The 17,635-nt window shown below is 42.9% G+C and overlaps 1 protein-coding gene across 1 annotated transcript; it reads right to left on the bottom strand.

Moving 5' to 3' along the window:
• Positions 1 to 538: 538 nt before the first annotated feature.
• SPRYD7 (SPRY domain containing 7) lies at positions 539 to 9,592 on the bottom strand. The gene is made up of 5 exons (XM_055702575.1): positions 9,427 to 9,592; positions 7,981 to 8,097; positions 6,278 to 6,444; positions 4,534 to 4,636; positions 539 to 1,761 (listed from the first exon to the last, which is right to left on the bottom strand). The coding sequence occupies exons 1-5, from the start codon at positions 9,530 to 9,532 to the stop codon at positions 1,664 to 1,666; spliced, it is 591 nt and encodes a 196-aa protein (XP_055558550.1). The 5' UTR covers positions 9,533 to 9,592; the 3' UTR covers positions 539 to 1,663.
• Between the last annotated feature and the right edge of the window lie 8,043 nt (positions 9,593 to 17,635).

Genomic DNA, 17,635 nt, shown 5'->3' with positions numbered 1-17,635 from the left:
AGGACGCTCAGGTCCTTTTCTGGCAAGCTGCTTTCCAGCCGGACAGCCCCCGGCACATACTGGTGCCTGGGGTTGTTTCTCCCCAGCTGCAGGACCTTGCATTTCCTGCTGAACTTCACAGGGTTCTTGTCAGCCCATTTCTCCAGCCTGTTTTGGTCCCTCTGGATGGCAGCATAACCCTTTCGCATGTGAGCCACTCTTCCCAGTTGTGTGTCACCCACAAACTTGCTAAGGGTGCACTCTGCCCCATCATCCAGATCGCTAGTGAAGATATTAGAGAGGGCTGGACCCAGCATTGACCCCTGGAATACACTGCTAGCTACTGGCCTCCAACTAAATTTCGTGCCACTGATCACCTCCCTCTGGGCCCAGCCACTCAGCCATTGGGGATTTCTCCATAATGGTGCCTTGTAGGCACTTCCTTGCTTACATGCAGGTGCTGGAAGTGGAAAGTTCTACCCAACACTGTCGTGGGAAGCAAGGTTAAAAGGAAGGAAAACACAAGCCACTCAGAATGAAAGACAGATGCAGAAAATCATAAGGTGAAAGGCTTTGAGAAAGCTGTTTGTATTTGAAAATTTCAGAATCAGATAATTTCTAAAAATATTTAAGTAAAATTATTCATTTATGCAAATGCATTAACCCAGGAAGAGCCAAAAACTAAAAACAAACATCCAGTATGAAGACTTTCTTTACAATAAAAATTCTTCTAGGAAGTATATTAAATATGACAAGAGGGGAAAAAAAGCATCTCACAATTTATATTCAAGGGCATCACATTTTAGAACAATGTCTTAGCCATTAATCATTTACAAACGATTCACAAAGAAATTAAATATGCTATTCCATAAGAGAATAATGTAATTTACAGTTTAGATGTAAGGCTTCACCATAACATCTCATACCCTTCACCTGGCTCTTTGCATACCCAAGTTGAGTGATCTGTACTTACTCTCCTGCCGGAGCAACACAGCACGGTGGTCCTCAAAAACACAGGTAGTGTTCAGGTTTACTTTGGAAGGTTAAAGAAAAAAAGTATTACTAGTAAGCTTCACAATAAAAGCAAATGAAAAGCTAGGAGAAATAGATTAAGTTATATTTGCTAGTCCTAGGATTCAGGGAATGGAATAAATTACACCTTGTGAAAAAAAAGTATCTAGCTACTAGTTATGCCATCATATTATTAGTCATTGTGCACAACTGGGACACCACAACTCCAAATCACAGACCAGAAACACAGTGCTTCCTTTAAACAAAGTACGTAACTTCTGTATGAAAAAAGTTGGGGAAAAAACCATGAGAAGTATCCATCTCCATAGCTATCATATGCATAAGAACTATTTGCTTTAGAGAGCTCCAGTTTATTCAAAACACTGAACGTAATACTGATGACAATAACATCCCTTAGTCTCCTTAGGGATCAAGTACAAATCAGAGAAAAACCCTGTCCCAAAACACTCAATTTCAATCACAAAACATTGTCAGAAATCTCGTATTTGCAACACAGTTACCTGGTGTTGCAGTTAACATATTAATTCTGCAGACAACAGTCACAAGTACTTACTAAAAATACAGATATGTTTCCTAAAAGTAAAGTGAAGCTTTATTTAGATGACAAAGCTTTTATAATAGTGCACGGTGCAAATTTTCAGTATGAAGACATTCAGAAGATTTGCTGCTCAAAGAGGATCTTTTCAAACCCTGGTGGAGGTGTGTGATAAAATTCACTGAACTGACAATCCAGAATGGCACTGTCATCAACTGCAGAAAAGAACCAAACAGAGGGAATTAGATAAGGAATACTTACAGTTTGATCCTCTATTACACCATCTTACTAGATTATATACTATGCTCAAACCATGAAGAATATTCTCAAACACATCCACTACATACATACAATACAATTAAAAGAAATCTCTTCAACAAATTTGCTAAAGCCCTACACATGACGGCAAATCATCTCTCTCTTCTGTTGTTTACTTTAGTTGGTAATTGTCCTTGGTGAAGTCAATGAGAACACTACCTCTGACTTCACTGGGAGTGTTAGCAGGGCTTCAGGTAATTCCCTCCAAATCTTCTCCTCCATTTCTCTGGAAATCTACAGATTAAGGACACTACCAGATACATGCTGAAGGGCTGTCACCTCCTCAGCTGCGTACCTTTCTGTCCACTTCCTCATTCTGCTGGAGTGTCAGCTATCTGCAATGACTTCTCTGGAGGTTTACAAGGTTTCAGATGTCTGCAGTGGTTGGTGTCAGACCATCTGTTTTAGCGTATGCTCCAAAAAGAGCTTCTTTGACTGCCTCTAAGTTGGAAGTTAATGATTTTTTACAATACTTCTCCCAGTTTTAGAGCCCTTGCATAATCTGAGACACAAGTGTTACTACCTTCAATGTAGAATACAAACAACAAACTGCTGAGCATTTTCAGAGCAAAGCTTTCATGTACTGCATTAGCAAACTGAAATACCCAACCAGTCAGAAAAGCCAGGTATCTTTCAAAGACAACTTCCAAGACAAACCTGGTACTCTAGCAACATCAGGTGAAAACAGAAAAGCTTCATCTCCATATTTTGGTTTGGAATTTAGATATCTGAGAGCCAAGGTAGGAATTTTTCCCTCCTAGGCTCAGATAAAACTCCTATCAGTGTATCTGTACAGTTCTGTAGTACTTACGCAGTGTTTGTATCTCAGTTCCGCAAGAGCGCCCAAGGTATAGCTGCTGTAGGGAACAACCTTTAAGTCCGTTTTTCTGTTTTACGTTCTCAAGCTTGACACCGTGTTTGCCTGCTCTATCATGATTCTTTTAAAAAGATACCTACAGTTGCAGTTTGAATTATGGACAGGGTAAATGCTTAAGAAACTCTTTTCTCTATGGTAAAATCCCTTCTCATGGCTAGAAGTTCACATTAAATTAAGGACATTTATAGTTTATACCAAGTAAGTACCACACGAAAGCAATTTGCAGGCTTCAATTGTTATAGCTACATGTAGGAGACATGATAATTATGACGAAATTATGCCTGCTTGTGGAAGATGACAATAAGAGCCTGGCAATAAAAAAGTCACTGCATTCCTCAGGCACAGAACTTCTTTAGTCAGAGAAAAAGACGATTTACAGTAGGCTAACATGCCACCAAATGTTTTCTGAAAGCAACGTGTATTCTTCATGTTATGTAACACTATTTCCAAAATATAGGGAAGATGCAACAATCAACTATCACACAGCAGCTCTCCTCCCGCTGCTCAGGAAGCTTTTGGCACCAGGAGATCCTGCAGTGCTACAGGGCAGCCACTGTCTGCCACAACATTTTACCAGCGCCATCACGTGGCCTAAGAACACATCACAGTATGACTATGTAAAACAATTGCCACTCTAGTAGCTTAGAAAGCTGTAATTTGTCAGCTACATTTATAGGCTTCAGAGGCTCTACAACACATATATAATATTTTCTTCCCGTTCATAAAACTCAGTATTACAAATTTATCAAGATATAAACGGAAACATGCCAACAGTTCATTAGGAACCAACCACGAAATGAAACAATTATCCACATCATATAGCTAATGGTATCTCAAGAGCAAAACGATTTTGCAAGAAGCTACTGCTTAGATGAAGCTCACACAGGAATAAACTGGACATGGGTTAGGTATAATACTGGGAATCCAATGAGCAGTTATCATTTGCTGGAAATTACAGGCCAGCCCAGGGTGTAGTGTTGATTATGCACTGAGCCAAGGGCAATGCTGCCTTTCAGATGAGATGTTAAACAGAATTCTAACTACTTGGGAACTCCAAAACGATCACCAAGTTCTGGAAGAGTAAATCATTAACACATGTCTTGGCCAAATTCCACCTTCCATAATTCATCAATTGTTCCTTAAACTGCCTATGCAGGGATTAATTGGATATGGTATTTGTTTCTTGTTCAAAACTGCTGTGTTGTATTGATGGTTGCTGGCACAACAGCTACCACAACTGCTGAGTTTCAGAATTGGGCACCAATTTCATACGGCAGCAAAGAGCTGTACCACTATATAGCAAAAGCAGGAATACATTAAAGTTATGACTTCCATAATAAAATATAAACAGCAATTCAGTATCTACTTGTATTTAACACTGAATGCATTTATAAAGTATGTGAAATTAACAGGCATAAATACCAAGCTTCAGAGATAAATCAGATTAGCCCACAAGTCTACATAAGTTTGAATTTGTTGTTTTTCTTTTTCTCATCTGTTTCACAGGTTTTTCACCTTGCAATTTTTAGACCAAGTGCAGTAACTGCCCAGCTGGTTGGATGCAGACACTGTAAGCTGTCAGTAAACAGCACTTCTTTTCACCATTAAGCATTAAAAATTAGATGAAAATATACTTTTGTATTTTCATGCAATTTGTACATTTGGCAAAATGTAGTTGCCAAAAATAAATGATTGACGCGTCTTCCATTTAAGCAAGAATACATAGCTCACAAGACAGACTTGGTACAAAAATACCGTCCATACTGTGAAACAGTGAAAATCTCTGACTTACCATAGACCACTGGATAGACAGTCCCTCGGATTCCTGAAGCTGGACAATGCATGTTCTTCCCATTTAAATATACATTTAATTCTACATGGTCGTATGTAATACCCTACAAAGTACAGAAAATTAACAAAAAAGCATCAACAAGTTTATACATGTAAGATTGCTACTTAATTTAGCTTTCTTAGCCACAGGCAAATTTTAACACCATTACGCAAACCACAGCATCCTAGAAAACCTCACTTGAAATATTCCTGCAAAGGACTAGAAGTTAATAAATGACCGGTAACATTTGTATTTTCAAATAGTCAGGATTCCTTAACGCTCATACAATTTGGATGCATCACAGTACTGCACACTGCATCCTACCAAGTTTAGAAAACAAATTTCCAAACTACTCTTCACCATGTTAAAGAAACACAAAGTTTATCATGATTTTAAATATTAAGCAGTTTGCAGTCTTCTTGTTTATACCTCCTCATGGAAATAAACTTAATTCAGAGCGTCACTATTTATTAAAGTTATATGTCCATACTTCCATATGGAAACCTCTCTCAGGTCATTCACTCTGCCAGCAGCAACAGACCATGGTTTCATACAGAATGCCATAAATATGCTGACTGCAGTGCAGAAAGCAAATGCTAACAAGGTAATAAGTTACTTATTTGTTAGCTAAATCATTTTTCTCACTGTTTTGGTATGGCTGAGTGTGACAATTTGTGCTGTCATTCAGTACTTCAGCAACCTAATGGCAGAACAAAATAAATTGAAACTTTTGAAAACTGGGGAGTTAGAAGTAACACATCAGCTACTTTTTTGTGAGTAGTTGAAGCTGTTCAGATGACACAGGTTGACCAAACCCTGAAACAGTCTGCAACTGTCCAAAAAAACAATTTCAGAAGGGGATTAGAAAAATAATAATAGTACCTGAGGGCAAAGGATGGAGTAGTCAACCTTAGCTCTTTGGGGCTTCTAAAGATGAAATTTCTAACCGCTGTTACATAGAGGCAAGGTTACCCAGCAAGAAAAAGTAGTGATGATAAATGGTCTCAATTTTGTTGCATTGCTCCCATGTATTTTTGAAAATACATCTCTAACAGGACATTAAGAAAATTACAGGAATAAAACACAACCCTTTGAACAAAGTCACTTAAAGATGTTTTGAGAAACCTGGAATAGTAAGATACCAAAAAATCTTAAGATTCTCCATTTGTTCTCAATTCTTAAATAATTTTCCCAGTGAGCATTACTCCCCTTCCCCACTTACTAACTCTCCTTCCCTACAAAAGTTTGACTAAAAATACAATTCATTTCTCATCCAGGACCTGTCTTTGCTCAGCTCTGTCCTTCTAATCATTAACCAGTTAGCTACAGGATCTTGAGCTCCGCTGGGTATGGTGCATAGCTATGTAATGCATTCCAAGACATTATTTGTTCAGGGAGGTCCTATCTCAAACAGTGTAGGATCCTTGTTGTGGGAGTTATCCGTCAGGCAGATACTGCAACCAAGCATGAGAGGCTACTTTTCAAACATTGGTGAAGTCTCTTCCTCATTCAGAAACGTATCAATGCTGAGAATGAAGTCCACAGATATGCAGGCTGCTGATCCATTCAAACACAACAGGAGTTGGTATCAGCACTTTCCAAACTGGGAGATGCAAACTGAACAATTTGACTGAAACAGTCAGCCTGACCACAGAGTTGTAAATAAGAGGAATCCAGGGGAGTAAAGAAGGCTTAAGAAACTCACCACCACATCACCCTCCTGAGGAAGGTTGTTTGCTGGTAGTCTATTTTTCTCCTCATTATTATAGTAGAGAGCTCCATCATTTCTCATCACCAGGCTATGGACATCTCGACCAAGCGGAATTTGATTCAAGTTTGCTTTCTGGGTTGCAACTCCAATACCCCAAATCCCTAAAACGTGCCATTAACAGGGCAAGAAAAAAAACATTAGTTTGAAGACTATTTTACTGAAGCAGAATAGCATAAAGAATGTGTTTTTAGCTAGTGCCATAGCAGTACTAGTAGTAAGTATCTCTTGGAAATACCAAGACTATTGTGGGTTATCCCTGCTAGGAAGCTAAGCACCACCCAGCCATTCACTCGCTTCCCCCACAGGCCCAGTGGGACAGAGGAAGAGGAAAGGAAAAGTAAACCCAAGAAAACCTGTGGGTAAAGACAGAAAGTGCTTAATTAGCAAAGGAGAAAACTTCAGAAAACTTTCCAATAGTCAGGGTGACCCCACAGATGATCCCTAATAGACTGTGCAGGGACACTTCTGGGAATTGAAGTTTTAACTTAAGTGATCTACAGTTCTCCTGCCTTGGGGCACAGGAATAAAGACACGGCTCATAGGGACCAGGAGTATCAATTTCCTGTGTTTCTCAAGTATAAGAACATGGATATTGTATCTGTGTGAATAATGACCATGTATGAACAACAGCTGTGGGGGATTCTTCCCCCAACATAAAGGATACCGAAATGGTCAAGTTAAGACTGATCTGGGGTTTACATATAGTTCAAAACTAAACAACCAGTTTGACTGCAAAGTGTTTTGGACAGATTTGTGTTCATGCTGCCTGCACTCCAATTCAACTGAACGCAAACAACCCTTACCCAAAAAGCACCAGCTTCACGCTCCAGCTGGTATCATATGGCCTGTCTCTGGACTAACACTTCTCTTCTTTCCCTAAGTGTGTAAGTGTGTAGGGATATAGGTGGAGGGAAGAAGAGCTTCATTTTCACAGTGTATGTTGTTTTTAAAAATGCATGTCTGATTTTTCATGTTAGAATACCGGCAAAACTGGAGTGCACTCTACTACTGAAGCTGACTATTAGTAAAAGTATAATGCTTCCAAATTTCATTCACTTTCAGCTGCTTTGCATTATATTTGTGCAAAACAAATAAAACAGGGTGTTGAAAGACTCCTCCTGATAAGGCAGTGTCAGAGTAAGTGCCACACTTACTTGATTTGAACAGCAAAGTTTAACACAAGGAGTGTTACCCTTGCTTGGGCAAACACAGTGCATATTAAAAGCAAATGAAGGTAGACAAATAGCTACAAATATTGCTGGATAAACTGCATTGCTTAAAAAAAACCCAACTTCATACCTACAGTGTTTTATGTGGTCATAAGCATTTATTTACAAAAAAACTTTCCTACAATATGCTAACTGAAAAACATGCACATAACAGCATACAAAATAATACAGTGGTTTAGTATTTCCACTCCCTTAGTAATATACTTACCACTCTCAAATATTTAAGAGCCACAATTAAAAAAATATATTAATTTCCTTCTACACAATGACACCTATAAAACTCTCCGATGTTCACAAGTTCAAGGATGAAATTAGAAAGATGCATGTGCTCGGTATTTGAGATATGACCACCAGCAGACAATCTGACATACCTTCCAAGTTTAAAGTTGTACATTTTTGCTGACTAACCTGTGGACTGGATTTTAAACTCAAAATAGCTCTTGTTCTGATGCAAAGGTGCATTGGCCAAGCAGCCTCCTGTGCCACATATTCTTCTGCCATTTTTAACAATGACAACATCTGTCCCTGCAAGAAGAAAAAAACCCCGCAAAATATCAAAATATTTTTAGAAGTCCAGAAGCAGACTTTAACAGTCCTAAACATTGAGAACAGTTTTTGTTCTTTCTGCCCCAAGTAAGAGCTTCATTAGTCTGTTGAGAATGATGATGACAGGTGACACTTTGAAGTAAGAAAAGCAAAGCTGTTTACAGGCCAGTTCATCTTTCAGATAGGGTTTATTAATTTTAAATCTATACACTGCTCTAATTTAGCCTCTTGCATTTTATGGCTCCATGTCAATTACAACCTTTGCTCAACCACATCAGAAGCATAACTTACAATTCAGTCAGAAAGGGTTCACTGCGAGACCACAGCCCTGTACCCTGTCTCTACGCACTGGAGAAAAAATGTTCGGCAAAGGGAAGGAAAGACACATTGGGTAGAAACTTTTGATGGAATTGAAAGGTGTTTAATTATTCCCTGAAAAAATCCTTTTATTAGAAACATGCCTACCAATACAGGGAGAAAAAAATCCTTTGCTAAGTCTTCCTCCTCCAGTGGAAGACTTCATCTTTAGGCCCTGTTGTCATGGTCAAGATCATGAGACACAGTCAAAACCCACTGATAAAACCGAATAAAAACAGACTAGCAATTGTGCTTGAGCACTAGATTCTGGTTCAACCACACTGCTTTCCTCCTAGCTCTTTCCCTGGCTCTGCTGCAGCTGGCCCAGACCACTTCTCTGCTCCACAAAGCCCAGGCACGGTTTTGTGGATAGCTCGTCCTGAGGATGACACTCGAAGAGCGGTATGGACAAGGCGCTGTATGGCTCGGCTCCCTCTGAGCCTTCACCGCCAGGACTCACCTCCCCTGCTCGGGGCCACCATCCCTCGCCTCAGCTGACCGACACCCGCGGCGTCCCTCAGACACCCCCCGACACTGAGCCACACCTCCCCACGCTCATTCTGCGTCAACAGAATTTAAACCAAAGGGACATTTCTTTTCCTGAAAACTGCCAAATCCTTCTAAAGAAGCAGTCAAAAAGCGACTTTGCCAGCGCGTTTCACCGAGGAGAGGATAAACTCCAGGGGCAGGCGCACATTCCCCCCGGGCAGGCAGGGCTACACCGTATGAAACCCGTCAGCTCCGCCTTCAAGCCTCCCTCCCACAGCGCCCGGGGACGCGCACCCCCGCCCACCCCTCACGGGCGACCCCCTGCCGCGCCCCGGGGCTGCGGCCTCCCCGCGGGGAGGCGCCCGCGCCGCCGCCGCCCCTCAGCCTCCGCCCGCCCCCCGGCCCCGGCCTGGCACGGGTGGGCTGGCGGCTGGGGGAGGGCAGCCGGGCCGCCCCGCTTACCCATGCGCTGCGTGTCGAGATGCACCGCCGGCATCTCCTTCAGCGGGATGTGGCCGGCGCCTCCATCCCTGCACCACGAGAAGCAGCAGAACACGGAGGCGGCCATGACTGGCCGGAGCCCGCCGCGCCGCGCAGACGCAACGGCGGGCGGCGGGGCAGGCGGGGGGCGCGGGCGGGCACAGCGCCCCCTGGCGGGCGGGAGGTGGAGCCGCGCGGCGGAGCGGGGGGCGCTGCCCGCCCCGGCGCGACGTGGCGGGGGGCGGTGGGACATGGCGGGCAGCGCCCTGTGGCGCGCCGCTCGGCCCCGGGCGTGTCGTGAAACCGAGTACGGTCTCAAAAGAAAATCACATTAAAACCCCATCTTCCCTCAGGAAGTGAAAATTTAAATTAAAACGAGAGCAGCCGGAAACCTGCGCCTTCTCCGGAGCTGAGGAGCTGGGTCTGAACGTGGTGGTGGCCTGAGGCGGCGGCGTGCTCGGCCGGCAGCGCGCAGCCACAGAAAGGACAATACACGTGTATATATTTTTATATAAAAGGGAAAATTTATGTACATACATATTTTAAAAAAAGGCGAAAGGGATCACGGTGGGCAGGTGGTAGGTATCACACCAACAAACTCCACAGTGCTGGGCCATGTGGGAAGAGACTCCTTTGTGGAAATTTACTGGTCAGTTATTCCTGGCTCCAAGTAACAAGGAACCTATTTATCTTCTGCCTTTTTTTTTTTTTTCCCTTCCCCCTTGTTTTTTTTTAATTCTTTCTTGGAAAAGGCAGGAGAGACAGGGCTCCTTGAAGCAAAAGGTTCACGCAGCCGGGCCCAGCCAGGGTCTCTCCGCCTGCCCGCACGGCGCCTGCTCCTTGTGGGTTGCCCTTTCTCCTCGTATTCCAGAGCTGTCCGGCTACTGAGTCTTAACTGAAGTTTTTGGATCCTGTTTGCTTACAGAGTATTTTCTAATCTGTTCAAAAGCTTTGGTAGAGTGTTTTCCTGATTTACTCAGGACCAGGCGAATCCTGCTGTAAAGAATGCTACAGTGAAAATCCAGCATCCTATTATTACCATTTTTTTGCAAAGCACACTTCAAGACCAGCTCTGTGTCCCTTTCATAGAGGCAGAATGCCACATAATTTAAAAAGCTGTGGCTTGACTCGTGGCCTTTGGGTTACGCAAGTGTTTCTTTGGCAAAAACCTTAGAGCTGTCCCTGCAGCACACAGCATCCAGAACAGGGGCCACAAACCGGGCTCCAACAAATATAGTAGTAAATAGTAATAACATGGCTATAGAAGCCCACCTGTACCTACTTCACATTTTTATTTATCTACAGAAAAATATCCAATAAATGCTGTGCCATGAACTGCTGCTCTAAAATATTTTGCAGACAGCAGATAATTTCAATACTTGTATTTAAAGGCTTATTTATCTGCCCACCAATTTGAGATTAAATGGTTTCTCATGATTTTCAGCTGGTGTCTTATTTTGTGGCATTTCACCTAGAAAGCCCTCTTAGCATTTTATTACAGTATATAATATGATGTAACTAATATAACCCATGCAGTACAAAGTTATTTGTTGGGGTGGGGTGTTTAAGGGGTTAAACAGATATTAAAAATCCCACGTTAGAAGAAATCTTCATAGCCAGAAATACTTTATTGGTCTGGATGGGCTGCATCAGTCACATCCTTTACTTGAAACATGAGGTGGAATGCTGTCTTTCTCAAAATTGTACCTAAACCCAATCTGGTTTTAAGAGCAGCTTTAAAGTATGCTTCCTTTCTTTTATTGGACTTACTGTTACAGCCCATAAACATTTGGGGTCAAGAGCTCACTTCCTTAAAATATGCCAAATGGGATTAGTCTTGAACTTCTAAGAAGTAAATATTAGATGGAAACTGATGTTTGTTTATTTTGTACAGAGGGCATCGTGATTCTCCTTGGTAGCTTGTTGTTCACATAATTAGTCCCATTTAAGTCACTGCGGGATTTTTATTGTCTGTCACACGCTGTGGGTTTATTACAGTAAATGCTAAAAGACAAATGTTAATATAGTTAAAAAAAAATAAAAGAAAGCAACTCAGAAAAAGATTCAACCTCCAAATGATTCCCCATCTCATTTTTTTTCTCTGAGCCCCAGTGAGTCCCTTCTTCCCCAAAATGAGCACTGGGAATACAAACACATCTCACCACATGAAGTCAGCTTTGCCAGATCAGTTGAACTCGAGGGGATGGGGCTTTGGGGAGCAGTGGTTGGAGCTGGGAGCTTCCTGCCAGTTTCCTGCTCCGCTAATTTCTTTACTTGAGAGGCTGGCTTTACAGGCCAACAGACTGCACCACGTGTTGGGTGAAGTGCACGCCACAGCTTGGGAAAGTTCCTGGTGCTGCTTTGGAGCACGTTGACTCCAGTGGCTATGTGCTTGGCAGGCAGGAAGCCTCAGGGGACCAAGGTCAGTGCAGCTCTCCTCCCTGCGCCCATCTTGCCTCCCTCCAGGTGCAGAAAGTGCCTGCTGAGCACCTGACAAACAGCTGGTGACAGCTCGGTGTCACAATGGGTTGTGGTGTCACAATGGGTTGTGCAGGAACAGCGGCAAAGATGTACTCATGCCCTGAGCGAAGGCTTTGGCACCAGACAAAATCAAGCAGATAATGCTGGTCTGGTGGAAGTAAGGCAAAAGTCATCTGGTCAGCTGGTAAGAAACATGGCTTATTCGTATGCTTTTCTTAGAGAGTGAGGTGAGTGATTGCAGCAGGATAGTGCTGTATTTGTAAATGTGCTTGTCAGCCTGTTCAGAGATATTCGAACACTAATGTTTTTACAGTGCACAAAGAACTGCCCCAAGAAAATGAAGATTGGGCTCCAATATTTAGAACTAGAATCGTGCTTGGTAATGAAGGGTTAATTCAGCTTTTGCCTTTCTTGAAAGTGCATTTCTTTCACTGGGGAGGCCAAGTATTTAGGACCCTCCCACAGTGGAAGGAAAATTAATGCTCAGCATGCCTAAACATGTTTGTTGCTCTGGGGTTTTAACTTTGTTTCCTTGAACAGTAGCAGCAGAGACATTTTGTCTGGGAACCATGTTAGAACAGGAAAATGACCAGTCCCATCCATTTCACAAATGCAGGCGTATTTGGAGGTCCTGCTGAAAGAAAATGATGGTCGTTGACTTGTTTTCTTCTCTAGCTCAGGGTTTCCTTCACAAAATACCACTATCTCTCATTAGCCCTGCAAAGTAGATATACTGGCTGCAGACAAGTATGTTTCAGAAAGATTCCCTGATACCGCCAAATCCATGGGAGGGAGGGGAGCTCTCTCCCGTTGTTACAGCATGTAACACAACACAACTAATCAGTTCTCAGAAATACAATTCCTGTTTGCCCGGCTAGTAAAAACTGCTGGAACTTGCTTCTCTGCTGCCACAGGCTTTGTGGAGGCATTTACACCTGTGAAAGCCAATTTAAAAAGTAGTTATTAAATATGCTGGAATGGATTTAGTAACGTCTCCATGCAACTTGCACAGAAGTAAATGATGGTGCAGGACTGGAAAATCAAGGTTTGTTTATTGAAAGCAGTCCTTCCACTCCCAGGGTCAGGCCTGTGGTTTGGAAGATGATACAGACAAGGTCTCAGATGAAAAACAGGTTGTGCTTGTACTTTTGAAATATTCATTATAATGTGTTCTTGTGAGGATTAATGTTCTGTAGGATGTATTCTGTTTTATACAGTTTGTCTCACACTTGCCAAATCATAGAAGAAATTGTATATGAAAATTAATTTTGTTTCTCATTCTATTTACTTTTGAGGTCACTTCTCCTTTCCTTTTTATGCAATATAAGCAAAACCTAGTAGAGCAGAGATTTGATCTATGGGCAATCACAAACCTCATTAAAACTGACAGGCATGCTGTCCATGCTTTGTTCAGGAAAGAGCAATTAAGTTCTTTTATGGCGTAAGACAGCTGAAAACTCGGAACTGCTGCCCACGGCACAGGGTTGCGTGGCCAAGTGCTGAGATGAGGTGACTTGTATGAGCAAGCACTAATTTGGGGAAAGTCAGAGAGATTTCTCTAGGGACCGCTTGCAAACGCGGCAGCAAGAGCATAGATTGGTTGCAGCTGTGTTTGCCTGTGTGCATGTCCAGGACCGGAAACACCACGCGAGAGCCAGCAGACAGTGGGAGAAGCAGTGGTGTATGGCCCTGAGAAAAAGCCAAGGGACAGCTTCTTCTGGGCAAGCATCCTGGCTAGAGCAGCAAACTTGGACTGCCGCACAGTACTCCCTCCCATTGGCTTCCTCTGTGTGCAAGGAAATGGGACGTGGCTGTACATTCTTTGTAAATAAATAGGATTATGCTAAGGAGCTAACTGAATTCATCGATTTCCACCCTTCCACCCCTCCTTGCAGGAGAATGTGGCAGAGTGCTGAATATTAGTTAACTGTCTGGGTCAAAGTTCTGAATGTAAACCTATAGAGCTTTTTAGTACTGCTAAAATAGTCATTGAAGATCCTGTAGTTATCTAGGCAATCTCTGATATTCAGACCTCAAAGCAGCAGTTGATCATTTCAGTCGCTGATGATCCTTCATGGATTTTTCATGCCTGGTATTTCTACAATGCATATTAAAAGTAGCTTTTATGGAACAATAACAAGAAATGGCTTTCTTTGATCCTTGTTTAGAGTTTTTAATATAGTCCAGATGCATCTTTTGAGAATAAATGTGGTCAGATACGGTAAATTGTGAAACATTTATACATGACTAAGGTGTTTGATACATGTTTTGAATAGTTTCTTATTTGTGTTACCTTACATCATCTTCTTACCAAGCTTCTATTGGCATCAAAGCTCTTGCAGATTTATTTCCATATTTAGGTCCCCACAGTGACTACATCATAGATTGTCCCTCTCCATTTGAGGGTATGCTTACACCAGCTGAATAAAGTAGCGTGCTTGAAGAAGTCACTGTCCCAGCACCAGAGTGTACTCTGTGTGTGCTCTGACACCTCAGCAATGGGATGTGAAGTCTTAACCTCCTTCAGTGGGAAGTAAAAGGCAGACTTGCAGCCGAGGATTAAACTGGAAGATGCCCTCAACTCACCTCTTTTCCTTGGTGTTTCACCCTAGGAGACAATTACAGTCTGACAGGTCTTTGGCAGCATGGCTTCAGAGAAGCCTTACTGATGGGGAATACAAACCGGAGGGGGAGGGGGGGGTGGGTTTGCGGGGTGCGGGAAAGAAGCTGCTTTTAACTCCAGCTACATTTATCGATCAGTTTTGTGTTAGACAACTTCTCCGGCACAGTGCAGGAGGTGCCTGAGGCTCAGAATGAGCAGCTGGTGTGGCCGAAGGGCAATGCTGTGTTACTTTTGGCAGCAGTGCCGGCAATAGCTGGCTGGAAGCATTTGTGAAATTACAGCCTGTGAGAGTACTTCTGGTTTATGCTGACATGTGTGCAGGCTGCCACCGAAACAGGCCCTCTCGCTGGCTCATCCTGGCACTGGTGTTCGTTCAGCTGTGGGATCAGCTGGCTGCCAAAATTGATCCTGCTGAAAACTTTTTTTTTTTTTTCAGATGGATTAGCTTTCAGCTCTGTTGGCAAGCAGATCTAGCCTAACATGTGGCCACATGAATGTCAGAGCCAGCGGAGGCATCAGGAAAGCGTGACTAAGGGAAGGGAAAAGGGAGGAATTATCTCTTTTGCCAGTAGCACAGTCTCGGCTTGGCTTAGCATCCCCCGTGAATCTACCTCTCAGGGTAAAATTACCTGTTACAGCTTGAATCACATTAATGGCTTGTTTCCACAGAAAGGAAAAAATCTTGTTCCTCTTTTCCTCACTCCTTTGATGTTAGACCTGGTGATTGTCTAATCTTGCACTGAACAAACTGGTTTAACTTGTTGAATCAGCATCCTGGCAAAGAAAAGGGAATAGCAGTTCTGCTGGCTTAGAGGGTTGAATCAGCTCGGTAGAGCATCTGCCAAGGCTGGTGGAGCTGGTACAGGATAGGAGGACAGCAGCAGTCAGCTCTGAGGTCACTGACTGAACCACAGCATACAGTTGCAGTCTCAGAAATCTTCTGTCATAACATTAGTAGAAGAACCATGATCTGGGTTCTCTCTGTAGTTTAAAGATGACAACAGGTGCTATTTCTTTGTCTTACAACAAACGTGGTGTTTGTCTCAGAAAGCTGGAATTTGCCACTATTTTGTAATTGCTTTCAAACTCCTACCCTTGTATTTTCAACCCTCCCATGGGTAAATGACATTTATCCTAATACTTCCCTTCAAGCTGGGCCGCCTCTCCTTTGAGCCTTGATTTCCCCTGGGTTTGTTCCCTTATTAAATAGGGAAATATTGCCACAGAATTACTAATGCTCTTTTCCATCAGCCAGAATGTTTCTCTGAAGCTTCAACAAATGGCCTCTGATGCTACTTGGTGCGTCAGATGCAGGAACACCAGCTCGGAACCAAACTGCGATTGAAAAACCTCTATAAACAACAGAGTTAAAAGAGTATAGGAAAATGGACTCACATGTGTGCAAAAAAGTTGGTTTTGTGCAACTCTATCAGTCAGATAGAAGTGGTAAAATGCCCAAATTATATCTGCTCACGTGCAGGACAGCCATGGTACACTCCAAGTATGGTGCTGGCTGGGCACTAATATGCACCAAGCACAGAAATCCCATGCTGTTTGCCCAGAAGTTTTAAACTTTCATCTTTGACAGAAGAAAGCCCAGGCAAGGAGGGACAAGAACATGTTCAGATGGTTCTAAGGAAGAACAGATATCCCAGGTGGGCAGACATCCACTCTTATGCCCATATGGCGCCTTCATCTATAAGGAGGCGAAGTAGCACCAGCCCAAAGAATTAATGGAGAATAAAATGTACTCTGAAAATATAGCAGGAAAAAAAGTGATATGAGAAATAGATGAACTTAATAATGAGTGAGAAATCTAAAATGCTATGTTGCTGTTAATAGCTTTAACCATAAAATTACAGAGAAGATTAGTAGAATCAGGAAATTCTTAATATATTAAAAGGGCTGTTGGGAAAGTGCAGATGAGGAGTGTTTGGAAAATGTAAATGTGCAAGCATTGGGATATCATTTGAACACAATTTGGGTAGCTGAGGGATGGATTAAGCTATCATTTTTCAGAAACTACTTGGAATTACTTGTTTTTAATAAATGCAAAAGAAGATGCTGGACAATTAAGAAGAAACAAGCAGGACACTGAAGTGCACCTGAAGGTCTTGGTTGCATTTGTGCAGCAGCTCTACCTTCTGAGGCCGTTCTCCAGTAGATAGTGCATGATATGCCCGAGTGTGTGAGCACCCTGAGGGGATTTTCAAAATGCTTGTCCGTGATCAAACTGTTCCTGTTGAGTCCAGCAGAGAGGGCAGGCCTGCTCAGGTGGAGGCAGCAGGAGGGAAGGTGAATTCCTCTTCTGTCTGCAGTGAATTGGGGAACCACAACCTCAGCATGTTATTGAATGGCTTTTTAAATCCAGATTCCTAAACAATTGGAGGAAAGATGTCAGATGCGTGTGGGAGCTTCACCCGACAGAAATACTGTCCAGCCTGTGACGTTACTTGTGTGGGTAGTCCTGAACATGCATAGTGTCTGCTGTGCTGATGGGTGAGGTGACTGCAGTGGGTGAGCGAAGAGCAGGGCAGTGCCAGGGATGCAGGAGGCAGAGCACGTGCGCTTTGGAACAGCTTTTGATGCCGTGTTTCACAAAGTCTAACTCAAAAGTAAGTTCAGTTTGGCTTTGATGCGAGACCTGTGATGTTGACTGAGAACTAACATAAGGACTGGAAAAAAGATCACAAAGGATCTTTGCAGTCTCAGGACTTCCAGCCCAAATTTCGTAGTCCTGTAACCGGAGGGTCCTCCCAGGGGGACACGGGAACCCTCCTGCTCCATCTCTCTGGGGCCAGTCGGCATTATTGTGGGAGACCTGCATAGGCTTGACGGGCTGTGTTACTCCCCAAGAGATTCACCAGCAGGAATTGGTACAGCCAGTGCATTAAAGCACATGGGAATGTGTCTCTATCCTTTTATGAAGTGCATAAGGTCATCTAGCTAAAATGATGTTATATTTTTTCGTAAGTGCTTTCGGGAGGTGGAAGATGCTCAGCAGGATTGCCACCCAGCAGCGCTTCTCGGCAACGCGCGCCTGTGAGCTGCAGTCTGAAGTCAGATTTAGGCAGAGTTAATGAGCAA

The sequence above is a fragment of the Falco cherrug genome, chromosome 2, assembly GCF_023634085.1.
Source record: "Falco cherrug isolate bFalChe1 chromosome 2, bFalChe1.pri, whole genome shotgun sequence".
NCBI classification, from domain to species: domain Eukaryota; kingdom Metazoa; phylum Chordata; class Aves; order Falconiformes; family Falconidae; genus Falco; species Falco cherrug.
Note: the sequence above shows the minus strand (reverse complement) of the source record. Positions and strands in the feature narration are given on the sequence as shown.

What these genes read in the sequence shown, in the direction of transcription:
- SPRYD7 (XM_055702575.1), bottom strand. Translation starts at nt 9,532, where the DNA reads ATGGCCGCCTCCGTGTTCTGCTGCTTCTCGTGGTGCAGGGATGGAGGC. An exon ending in GTTTAAAATCCAGTCCACAG is followed by an intron (nt 6,445 to 7,980) that starts GTTAGTCAGCAA and finishes GGCACGTTTTAG; the next exon opens with GGATTTGGGGTATTGGAGTT. An exon ending in TGTCTATCCAGTGGTCTATG is followed by an intron (nt 1,762 to 4,533) that starts GTAAGTCAGAGA and finishes TCTTTTCTGCAG; the next exon opens with TTGATGACAGTGCCATTCTG.